Source organism: Pristiophorus japonicus, chromosome 1 (assembly GCF_044704955.1).
Source record: "Pristiophorus japonicus isolate sPriJap1 chromosome 1, sPriJap1.hap1, whole genome shotgun sequence".
Taxonomy (NCBI): domain Eukaryota; kingdom Metazoa; phylum Chordata; class Chondrichthyes; family Pristiophoridae; genus Pristiophorus; species Pristiophorus japonicus.
In genome coordinates, this window is record NC_091977.1 from 433,233,676 (window position 1) to 433,246,367 (window position 12,692).

Genomic DNA, 12,692 nt, shown 5'->3' on the forward strand with positions numbered 1-12,692 from the left:
AACTGACACTTATGAATATCATTACAAAACTTCTCTGCCACTGCATGTTATACTTTATTAAATTAATTCTCGGGATGTGGCCGTCGTTGGCAAGGTTAGAATTTTATAGAATCACAGGTCGCGATTTCGTCTACCTTGGCGGATCCAGTATGGCCGGGGTAGGTGGCAGATCCCGACCTCACAGCTAGCTCCAGCCTGCTGTGTAGAAATTATTTTCCATTGATTGGGCTTATTAAGTCAGCCCAGCACGTTACCCAGCCAATTGAAGGTTGAAGGAAGCAGGTCTGCTGACATCATTTTGATGACGTGCATCAGCCAGTTTCCTTAAAGGGCTATGCGCAAATTGATTTTGACAGGTGTGCTATCAGTGTTCTACAGCAATGAGATGTTGCAAACACTGACAAGCACTGCACAAAGGTGTACAACTGCACCCAGGCTCTCCCATGACTCCCTCCACATGCTTATGGAGGGAGTCACAAGATGCAGGGAGGTTCTCTTCCCTTCCAATGGGCAGAAGAGAACTCCCCAGGAGACCAACACAGCCTGGTTACATATTGCACAGGAGGATACAAGCAGGAATGTCGTCAGGAGGACCAGGCTGCAGTCGTGTAAACCTTTCAATGAGCAATGGATCATGAAATTTTACTGCAAAGCCACACTCAACCTCATCCTGCTGTGCCACTCATCATATCCCCATCACGCTGCCTTCCCTACCCTACTCTTGCAAATCCTTACTCACACCAACTTACCTTGACCTCCACCCATCCCTCTCTATCTACATTATCACTTCCCCATCTCACTAGCCATCCCTCCCACTCACCATCATCCTAGTCCAATCATACCAACTAACAACTCAAGGGTAGGTAGTTGGGTGTTTTAGCTAATGTTCATATAATGTTTCTGGTAATCTGCTGTCAAACATTGAAATCTTTATTTTTAACACTTTGCATTCTTGGACAGATAGATCTGTGTGCACTTTTGGAAGTAGCTGAGTGAGTTGCAGTGAATGGTGAGATATAACGGTACCCCCGTAATGGTGATGAGTGTGAAAGGAAAGGCTTGAGCATTGTAGGGATGCTTTATGGTGTTGGTGTGGGATGGTGGCAACCTACATAAGAACATAAGGAATGGGAACAGTGGTAGGCCATACGGCCCCTCGAGCCTGCTCCGCCATTTAATACGATCATGGCTGATCCGATCATGGACTCAGGTCCACTTCCCTGCCCGCTCCTGACACATTATGTGGCAGCCAGGGTGTAAAGCATCAATTGAAGCAAATCTGGTCATGTTGAGGACATCCTGGCATCCCGGGCAGCAATGTGGTTGGGTGCTGATGCTATGTGTCCTGTGCAGCATCAGGTGATTGTGGAGAAGGTTGGTGTTGTTGTTGGTGCTGCTGGTGTGCCTAGTCATGCTGGTGTTGGGGTTGTTCATGTTGGGATTCTGAGGACCAAGGTGAGATAGTTTCAAGAGGACTCTGGGGAGGTACCAGCGGATTGGAGAGCAGCTAATGTAACGCCTCTGTTTTAAAAAGGGGGCAGGCAAAAGGCAGGTAACTATAGGCCGGTTAGTTTAACATCTGTAGTGGGGAAAATGCTTGAAACTATCATTAAGGAAGAAATAGCGGGACATCTGGATAGGAATAGTGCAATCAAGCAGACGCAGCATGGATTCATGAAAGGGAAATCATGTTTAACTAACTTACTGGAATTCTTTGAGGATATAACGAGCATGGTGGATAGAGGTGTACCGATGGATGGGATGTATTTAGATTTCCAAAAGGCATTCGATAAGGTGCCACACAAAAGGTTACTGCAGAAGATAAAGGTACGCGGAGTCAGAGGAAATGTATTAGCATGGATAGAGAATTGGCTGGCGAACAGAAAGCAGAGAGTCGGGATAAATGGGTCCTTTTCGGGTTGGAAATCAGTGGTTAGTGGTGTGCCACAGGGATTAGTACTGGGACCACAACTATTTACAATATACATAGATGACCTAGAAGAGGGGGCAGAGTGTAGTGCAACAAAATTTGCAGATGACACTAAGATTAGTGGGAAAGCGGGTTGTGTAGAGGACTCAGAGAGGCTGCAAAGAGATTTGGATAGGTTAAGCGAATGGGCTAAGGTTTGGCAGATAGAATACAATGTCGGAAAGTGTGAGGTCATCCACCTTGGGAAAAAAAACAGTAAAAGGGAATATTATTTGAATGGGGAGAAATTACAACATGCTGTGGTGCAGAGGGACCTGGGGGTCCTTGTGCATGAAACTCTTTTGAGTTTACCTGCGAAAACATAAAACATGTATCCGTGCCACCCGACCTGGATGACACACACAAGACATTTACAAGGCCCTTTTTTGTTTTTTTGGGGGGGTTTTTTTGTGGTTTTTTTTTTTTTTTTGGGCACTAAAATCAAATTTTTCCTTTTTTCCAGTGCCCCCTATAAAAGGGAAGGGGACACTAAAAGCACCGGCAATTAAAACAAATTAAACTTAAAAAACGTAAAATCAAATTAAAATTTGGTTGCCGGGCGTGATGATGCACTCCAGTCCCTCCGGTGCCCACCTCTCGCGGAAGGCCGCGAGCGTACCGGTGGACACCGCGTGCTCCATCTCCAAGGACACCCTGGACCGGATGTAAGAGCGGAAGAGAGGCAGGCAGTCAGGTTGAACGACCCCCTCGACCGCCCGCTGCCTGGACCGGCTGATGGCACCCTTGGCCGTGCCCAGGAGCAGCCCTACGAGGAGGCCTTCGGACCTACCCGCTCCCCTCCGCACAGGGTGCCCAAAGATCAGGAGAGTGGGACTGAAGTGCAGCCAGAATTTCAGGAGCAGCCCCTTCAAATAGTGGAACAGGGGCTGCAACCTTGTGCATTCAATAAAAACATGGAACACGGACTCCTCCAGACCGCAGAAATTGCAGGCGGCCTGGGAGTCCGTGAACCGGCTTAAAAATTTATTGCACGGCACTGCTCCGTGCACCACCCTGCAGGCCAAGTCCCCGATGAATAGTGGGAGGACCCCTGCGTAGAGTGCCCTCCATCGGGGACCCCCGCCTCCTCCGGACGGCAAGATGGTACGCCATGGCGTGTCCGGCCGGCCGGCGAGGATGGCAAAGTTGAGGGTGTGCAGGAGCAGCCCGTACAGGAAACCCCTCCGCGCGGAACTGAAAGGCACGGAGGGGATTTCCCCGAGGCGGCTCAAGTTGTGAGGCGCCGGCCCCCGAGGGAGGTTCCGGGGTTTGGCGCCGATGAGGAATTCCGTCCGGACGGGGGTCAGTTCGGACGGGATCTCCCCACGTGCCTGAGCCTCCTCGATGCACCTAACGGAGTCAGGGCCCAGAGCTGTTTTTAGCGACTCGATGGCATCGGCCGCGTGGCGGACGTTGGCAGAATTTAGGCGCCGCGCCAGCGTGTCTGGCGCCATCCAGCCCGCTCCTCCGCCATCGAGCAGGTCCCTGACCCTGGTCACCTCACCAGCCACAGCCCTCTCTTCCGACCGCCACATAAAGCCTCGGCCGTGGAGGTACGGATTCCCGAGCAGCGGTTCCTGCAGGACGGCCGCCACTCCAGCCGGCGGAGAGCTGCGCTTGGTGGAGACTTTGTTCCAGACCCTGATGAGTTCCCTGTAAAAGACAGGCAGCTCCCGGAGGGCGGTCCTGGCACCCCCCAAGTTCACAAACAGGAGCTGCGTGTCATAATTGAGGTCGAGCTGCTGGCGGAAGAAATACCTCGCCAGAGCACACCACCTAGGAGGGGGCTCGACGTAAAGGTATCTCTGCAGGGTCTGAAGACGGAAAGTCGCGAGCTGGGCGCTGACGCACACCAACGACTGACCGCCCTCCTCAAGCGGGAGACTCAAGACCGCGGCAGAGACCCAGTGCTTCCTGTTGTTCCAGAAGAAGTCCACCAGCTTCTTCTGTATCTTGGCGACAAACGCAGGGGGAGGGGTCAAAGTGACCAGCCGGTACCACAGCATTGCGGCCACCAGCTGGTTTATGACTAGCGCTCGACCCCTGTAGGACAGCACTCGGAGCAGTCCTGTCCAGCGCCCTAGGCGAGCGGCGACCTTGGCCTCCAGCTCCTGCCAGTTCGCCGGCCAGGCTCCCTCGTCGGGGCTAAGGTAGACTCCCAGATAGAGGAGATGGGTCGTGCTCCAGGCAAAAGGCCTGAGCTCCTCCGGCAGGGAGTCCACCCGCCACTGACCCGCCAGGAGTCCGGAACATTTCTCCCAGTTGATCCTGGCGGAGGACGCGGCCGAGTAAATCTCCTGGCACTCACGCATCCTCTGCAGGTCAGCGGGATCCTCTACCGCGAGGAGCACGTCATCGGCGTAAGCCGAGAGGACGACCTCCACGCCCGGCCCTTGCAGAGCCAGTCCCGTCAACCTCGTCCGCAAGAGGCGCAGGAAAGGCTCCACGCAAACAGCATATAACTGGCCGGACATGGGGCATCCCTGGCGCACCCCTCTCCTAAAGCGAAGGGGCGCCGTCAAGGACCCGTTAACCTTAATCAGACACTCCGCGGCGGCGTACAAAAGTCGGATCCGGGCGACGAAATGCGTCCCGAACCCGAAAGCGCGCAGAGTTCCGAGCAGATAGTCGTGATCCACCCTGTCAAACGCCTTCTCTTGGTCGAGGGATAGGAAGGCGACCGACAGACCAGCCTCCTGGGAACAATGGATGAGGTCCCGGACCAGATGGATGTTATCGTGGATTGTCCGGCCCGGGACCGTGTATGACTGGTCGGGGTGGATCATGTGGTCCAGCACGGCACCAAGGCGAGCAGACATCGCCCTGGCGAAGATTTTGTAGTCCGTGCTGAGGAGGGAGACCGGGCGCCAGTTCTTAAGGAGGCGGAGATCGCCCTTCTTAGGCAGCAGGATGATGACTGCCCTGCGCCAAGAGAGGGGCATCTCCCCGGTCGCCAGACTTTCCCCCAGGACCCGCGCGTAGTCGCTCCCCAGGACGTCCCAGAACGCCCTGTGGAACTCCACGGTCAGCCCGTCCAGCCCCGGGGATTTTCCCCTCGAGAGCCGGGCGAGGGCACCGGTCAGCTCCGCCAGGCTTAGCGGAGCTCCAGATTTTCGGCGCCCTCCGGGCTGACCTTCGGCAGGTCCTCCCACAAAACTCTACGCGCTTCCTCGCTGGACGGATCCGGAGAGAACAGAGCCCCGTAATATTCACGGACCCTGTTGTTGACGCCCTCCGGATCCGAGACGAGAGAGCCGTCGTCGGCCAGCAGCGTCAAGAGCTGCTTACGGACACTCTGCCTTTTTTCCAGCGAGTAGAAGAAGGGGGAGCCGCGGTCCAGATCCCGCAGGAACCGGATCCGCGACCTCACGAACGCGCCTCGGGACCCGACGAGCTGCAGGTCCTTCAGCGCGGCCTTCTTCGCTTCGTACACCGTCCGCAGGGCCGGGTCCTGGACGACTTGACCGAGACGGGCTTCCAGGTCGAGCACCTCTTTTTCTAGGCGCCCGACTCTGGCCGCCCGCCTCTTGGTCGACCCCCTCGCGTACTCTTGACAGAAGACGCGGGCGTGAGCCTTGCCTACGTCCCACCATAGCCTCAAGGAGGGGAAGCCCCCCTGCTTCCTTCTCCAGTCGGACCAGAATCGACGGAACGAGTCCTGGAACCGCACGTCCTCCAGCAGCCGGTTGTTAAAGTGCCAGTACGCGGACCCCGTCCTCGCGCGGAGCGAAGCGAGCTCCGCCTCCTTGTGCATGAATCCCAAAAGGCTAGTTTGCAGGTGCAGCAGGTAATCAGGAAGGCGAATGGAATGTTGGCCTTCATTGCGAGAGGGATGGAGTACAAAAGCAGGGAGCTGTTGCTGCAACTGTATAAGGTATTGGTAAGGCCGCACCTGGAGTACTGCACGCAATTTTGGTCACCTTACTTAAGGAAGGATATACTAGCTTTGGAAGGGGTACAGAGACGATTCACTAGGCTGATTCCAGAAATAAGGGGGTTACCTTATGATGATAGATTGAGTAGACTGGGTCTTTACTCCTTGGAGTTCAGAAGGATGAGGGGTGATCTTATAGAAACATTTAAAATCATGAAAGGGATAGACAAGATAGAGGCAGAGAGGTTGTTTCCATTGGTGGGGGAGACTAGAACTAGGGGGCACAGCCTCAAAATACGGAGGGGCCAATTTAAAACCGAGTTGAGAAAGAATTTCTTCTCCCAGAGGGTTGTGAATCTGTGGAATTCTCTGCCCAAAGAAGCAGTTGAGGCTAGCTCATTGAATGTTTTCAAGTCAAAGATAGATAGATTTTTAAGCAATAAGGGAATTAAGGGTTACGGGGAGAGGGCGGGTAAGTGGAGCTGAGTCCACGACCAGATCAGTCATGATCTTATTGAATGGCGGAGCAGGCTCGAGGGGCTAGATGGCCTACTCCTGTTCCTAATTCTTATGTTCTTATGTTCTTATGTAAGAGCACAGATGCTAATTTAAATTTAAGCTGACCCAGAACACATTCCATCCTCTGAGTGCTGGCAAAATTCCGGACATAGTATCTTACAGCATTGAAGGAGGCCAATCGGCTCATTGTTCCTGTGCCAACTCTTTGAAAGAGCTAACCAATTAGTCGCACTCACCTGCACTTAGCCGATAGCTATACAAAATTTTTATTTGTTGCCCATCTCTAGACTGCTTTTTCCTGGTTGCCGTTGATCTTCTTGAGTATTATTGCTGCGCCCATCCAGACAAGTGACTTGTGCCTTGTAGTTGGTGGACAGGTTTTAGTGAGCTTGGAAATGGGTCAATCACCACAGAATACCCAGCCTCTGACCTGCTCTAATAACCACAGTATTTATGCAGTTCGTCCAGGTGAGTATCTGGTCAATGATGACCCCCAGGCTGTTGATGGTGGGGCATTTGACGATGGTATTCCCATTGAATGTCAAGGGTGGTGGTTATTCTCTTTCTTGTTGGAGATGGTCATTGCCTGGCGCTTAAGTAGCACAAATGTTACTTGACACTTATCAGCCCAAGCCTCAATATTGTGCAGGTCTTACTGTGTATGGACATAAACTGCTGCATTATCTGATGAATTGTGAAGAAAAATTAACACATTTCAGTCATCAATGCACAGCCCCACTTCTGACCTTATGATAGAGAGAAGGGTATTGATGAAGCAGCTGAAGTTAGTTGGGCCTAGGACAATGCCTCGATGCACCAACTCCTGCACCAATGTCCTGGGGCTGAGATGATTGGCCTCCAACAACCGCAACCATATTCCTTTGTGTTAGGTATAATGCCAGCCACTGCAGACTTTTCCCTTAGTTCCCACTGACTCCAATTTTACTAGGGCTCCTTGGTACTACACTTGGTCAAATGCTGCCTTGATGTCAAAGGCAGCCACTTTCATCTCACCTCTGGAATTCAGCTCGTGTCCATGTTTGGGCCAAGGCTGTAATTAGTTCTGCAGCCGAGTGGTCCTGGTAGAATCCAAACTGAGCATCGGTGAGCAGCTTATTGGTGAGTAAATGGCGCTTGATAGCACTGCTAACAACTCTTTCCATCACTTTGTTGACTGATGGGGCAGTAATTTGCTGCATTGAATTTGCCCATTTTATCTGGTAGATGCAGTTGTTGTCGGAGCACTGGCACCGCTTATCTAGGAGGATAACTAGTTCTGGAACACAGGTCTTTTACAACTGAGGTACTATAGCTGGGGTTTTGTCAGCAACCATAGCCTTTGCTGTGTCCAGTGCACTTAGCTGTTTCTTGATATCATATAGAACTAATTGAATTAGCTGAAGACTGGCATTAGTCCCCACTAACTCCAATTTTACTAGGGCTCCTTGGTACTACACTTGGTCAAATGCTGCCTTGATATCAAGGATAGCCATTCTCATCTCACTTCTGGAATTTAGCTCTTATGGCCATGTTTTGGTCAAGGCTGTAATTAGTTCTGCAGCCAAGTGCTCCTGGAAGAATCCAAACTGAGCATCGGTGAGCAGCTTATTGGTGAGTAAGTGGCGCTTGATAGCACTGACATTAGTGACGGCAGGGTCCTCGGGGAGGCCAAAAGGGATCATCCACTCAACACTTTTGGTTGAAGCTAGTTGCAGATGCTTCAGGCTTGTCCTTTGCACTTGTACTGGGTTCCGTCATTGTTGAGAATGGCAATGTTCGCGGTGCCTTAGTTGCTTAGTTGCTTAATTGTCCAGCATCACTCATGGCTGGATGTGACAGGATGACAGTGCTTTGATCTGATCCATTGGTTGTGGGATCGCTTAGCTCTATCTGTAGCATGCTGCTTTGATTGTTTAGCATGGTTGGCACCTCATTTTTAAGTGTGCCTGGTGTTGCTTCCAGCATGTTCTTCTACAGTCCTTATTGAACCAGGGTTGGTCACCTGGCTTGATGGTAATGGGGGACTAAGGGATATGCTGGTCTATAAGGTTATAGATTGTAGTGGTCTCCAATTCTGCTGCTGCTGCTGATGGCCCATAGCACCTTGTGGATGCCCAGTTTTGAGCTGCTAGATTTATCCACTTAACACATGTGCCACACGACATGATGGAGGATGTCCTCAATGTGAGGATGGGAATTGGTCTCCACAAGGACTGTGTAGTGGTCACTTATACCCATGCTTGGTGATGGACAGTGAAGTCCCCACCCAGAATATGTTCTGTGCCCTTGCTACCCTTAATGCTTCCTCCAAGTGGTGTTCAACATAGAGGAGTACTTATTCATCAGCTGAAGGAGGGCAATAGGTGATAATCAGCAAGATGTTTCCTTGCCCATATTTGACTTGAAGCCATGAGACTTCATGGAGTCCAGAGTCAATGTTTAGGACTCCCGCTCTGACTTTATACCACTGTGCCCCCACCTCTGATTACAGCCTTGACCCAAACATGGCCACAAGAGCTAAATTCCAGAAGTGAGATGAGAGTAGCTGCCCTTGACATCAAGGCAGCATTTGACCAAGTATAGTATCAAGGAGCCCTAGTAAAATGGGAGTCAGTGGGGACTAATGCCAGTCTTCAGCTAATTCAATTAATTCCATATGATATCAAGAAACAGGTAAGTGCACTGGACACAGTACCTCAGTCTGTCCTGCCGGTAAGATAACATATACCCAGCAATGATAATGGAGGAGTGTGGGACTGACGGATAGATGGAGTACTGCTGTTGAAGGTGCGACCTTTTGAATGAGTCGTTAAAATGAGGTCCCATCTGCCCTTTCAGGTGAGTATAAAAGATTTTATGGCACAATTCAAAAGAAGAGTGGGGAAGTTCTCCTGGTATTCCTGAAACAACATCACTAAAACAGATTACTTGGTCATTTATTGTATTCCTGTTTGTGGAATCTTGTTGTGCACAAATTGGCTACTGCATTTCCCTACATTATAACAGTTTCAATACCATGAGTGTACTTTATCTTTGGGACGTCCTGAGGTCATGAAAGCCGCTTTAAAAATACAAGTTGTTTCTTCAGTTCCAAATTTAGGCCATTATACTGATTATCGGGGAGACTACAGAAGACTGAGATCCAACAGTAGTAATGAAAAAAAGCCAAAACCCAATGGGAGTAATTTTGACTTTGTGAAATAGTGTAAAATGCCTGTATATAGCTAGAAGAACTTTGACGATGCCCCTTTCAATCAATTTATTTTAGTTTGACTTTTTTCTTTTAGGAATCGATTTCAGGGTAAAAACTATCCAGATAAAAGAGAACTGCACAATTAAGCTGCAAATATGGTATGATCATTTTGAATATAAATGCAATTATTTAATTTTAGATCCAGTTTTCTCCCATTACCCCATCTCTCCTAAAGTCAGCTCTCCTATTTAGCAGGTTATGGCATCACCCTGCGACCATTCTTCATGTCTGCTCTTGCATACTTAACGGGAAAGGAAAATCCCAGAGTTCAAAATATTCCTCATTTTATATTGAAAAAAGTGTAGAAAAGTATTAATTAATGTTTCAAAAAATTACATTTCTCATCCCCACTATGATCTGCCAAGTTAGCTGTCCATGCTGGCCGTCCACTCCAGTGACATCATCAATAGGGAGGCATTACTAAGCATCAAGAGGGTAACCAGCTGGTTTCCTGTTTTTCTGTGATTGAGCAGTTACAGAACACACACACACATAGCTATGAGGCTAGTCTGAAATTGGACCCATGCTGTATTCAACAAAGTGCACCCCCTCCAATGCCAATATATCCATCCTGAGCTGTGACGGCTAAAACTGAATGCCGTACTCCAGATGGGGTCTGACCAAAGCTCTATACAACAGAAGCATAACTTTCTCCCCTTTGTATACCAGTCCTTGTGATAAAAGTCAACATTCCTTTAGCCTTTTTGATTGCTTTTTGGACCTATCTACTGGCTTTTATTGATTTATGTACTTGGACTCCCAAATCTCTTTGCTCTTCTACAGTCACTAGTTTCACATCATTTAGAAAATACTTTGATTTATCTTTCGAGTCTAAAGTGGATGACCTCATGCCCACATTGAACACCATTTGTTATACTTTTGCCCATTCACTTATTCACTTAATCTATGTCCCTTTTCAACTTCCTGCTCCCACCAAATGATCGTTCAGATGAGAACATAAGTATTTTGGAGGATGATGTGGAATAATTGTTAGAGATAACTAGAAAAGGAATTTGTGCTGAAAAAGATTAGCAGAACTCAAGGTGAATAAGTCACTGGCCAGCCAGGGAACCAACCAGGGGCCAGGCCATCTTAGATCTGGTCCTGTGTAATGTGACAGGATTAATAAACAATCTCCTAGTAAAGGATCCTTATGGAATGAGTGATCATACCATGGTTGAGTTTCAAATTCAGATGGAGTGTGAGAAAGATGGATCTCAAACTAGCATACTAAGCGAAAATAAAGGAGACTGAAGGTATGAGGGCAGAGTTAGCTAAAGTGGACTGGGAAAATAGATTAAAGTGTAGGACAGTTGATAAACAGTGGCGTTCATTTAAGGAAATATTTCACAACTCTCAAGAAAAATATATTCCAGTGAGGAGAAAAGGGTGTAAAAGAAAAGATAGCCATCCGTGGCTAACTAAAGAAATAAAGGACGGTATCCAATTAAAAACAAGGGCATACAGAGTGGCCAAAACTAGTGGGAGGACAGAAGATTGGGAAGCTTTTAAAAGCCAGCAAAGAATGACTACAAAAATGATTAAGAAAGGGAAGATGGACTATGAAAGTAAACAAGCACAAAATATAAAAACAGATAGCAAGAGTTTCTACAGGTATAGACAAAGGAAGAAGTGGCTAAAGTAAATATTGGTCCCTTAGAGGACAAAACCGGGGAATTAGTGATGGGGAACATGGAGATGGCAGAAACTCTGAACAAATATTTTGTATAAGTCTTTATGGTAGAGAACACTAAAAATATCCCAACAGTGGACAGTCAAGAGTTATAGGAAACAGGAACTTATCACAATCACTAAGGAGGTGGTACTCAGTAAGATAATGGGACTAAAGGCAGATGAATCTCCTGGACCTGATGGCTTGCATCCTAGGGTCTTAAGAAAAGTAGCAGCAGGGATAGGGGATGCATTGGTTGTAATTTACCAAATTTCCCTAAATTCTGGGGAGTTCCCAGCAGATTGGAAAACTGAAAATGTATCGCCCCTATTTAAAAAAGGAGGCAGACAAAAAACAGGAAACTGTAGACCAGTTAGCCTAACATCTGAGGTTGGGAAAATGTTGGAATCCACTATTAAAGAAGCAGTAGCAGGACGTTTGGAAAAGCATAATTCAGTCAGGCAGACTCAGCATGGATTTATGAAGGGGAAGTCATGTTTGTCAAATTTGCTGGAATCCTTTGAGGATGTAATGAACAGGGTGGATAAAGGGGAACCAGTGGGTGTGCTATATTTGGACTTCCAGAAATCATTTGACAAGGTGCCACATAAAAGATTACTGCACAAGATAAAAGTTCATGGTGTTGGGGGTAGTGTATTAGCATGGATAGAGGATTGGCTAACTAACAGAAAACAGAATCGGGATAAATGGTTCATTCTCGGGTTGGCAATCAGTAACTAGTGGGGTGTTGCAGGGATCAGCGCTGGGACCACAACTATTTGCAATCTATATTAATGACTTGGATGACGGGACCGAGTGTAACGTAGCCACGTTTGCTCACAATACAAAGATGGGAGCAAAAGCAATGTGTGAGGAGGACACAAAAAACCTGCAAAAGGACATAGACAGGTTAAGTGAGTGGGCAAAGATTTGGCAGATGGAGTATAATGTTGGAAAGTGTGAGATTATCCACTTTGGCAGAAAAAAATTGAAGAGCAAGTTATTATTTAAATGGAGAAAATTGCAAAGTGCTGCAGTACAGCAGGACCTAGGAGTCCTGGTGCATGAAACACAAAAGGTTAGTCTGCAGATACAGCAAGTGATCAGGAAGGCCAATTAAATCCTGGCCTTTATTAAAGGGGATGGAGTATAAAAGCAGGAAAGTCTTGCTACAGTTATACAGGATATTGATGATGCCACAACTGGAATACTGTGTGCAGTTTTGGTTTCCATATTTAAGAAAGGATATACTTGCTTTGGAGACAGTTCAGAGAAGGTTCACTAGTTTGATTCCGGAGATGAGGGGGTTGACTTATGAGGAAAGGTTGAGTAGGTTGGGCCTCTACTCAATGGAATTCAGCAGAATAAGAGGTGGTCTTATCGAAGCGTATAAGAGTATGAGGGG

At 48.3% G+C, this 12,692-nt stretch overlaps 1 protein-coding gene across 2 annotated transcripts in view; it reads left to right on the plus strand.

Annotated features, from left to right (window-relative positions):
- LOC139259964 (ras-related protein Rab-10-like) overlaps positions 1-12,692 on the plus strand; it is a 147,420-nt gene that overhangs the window by 53,738 nt on the left and 80,990 nt on the right. For both annotated transcript variants that reach the window (XM_070875970.1, XM_070875979.1), the window contains exon 2: positions 9,650-9,713. In XM_070875970.1, coding sequence (XP_070732071.1) covers positions 9,650-9,713 — 64 coding nt within the window. The remainder of the gene's footprint in view (positions 1-9,649; positions 9,714-12,692) is intronic.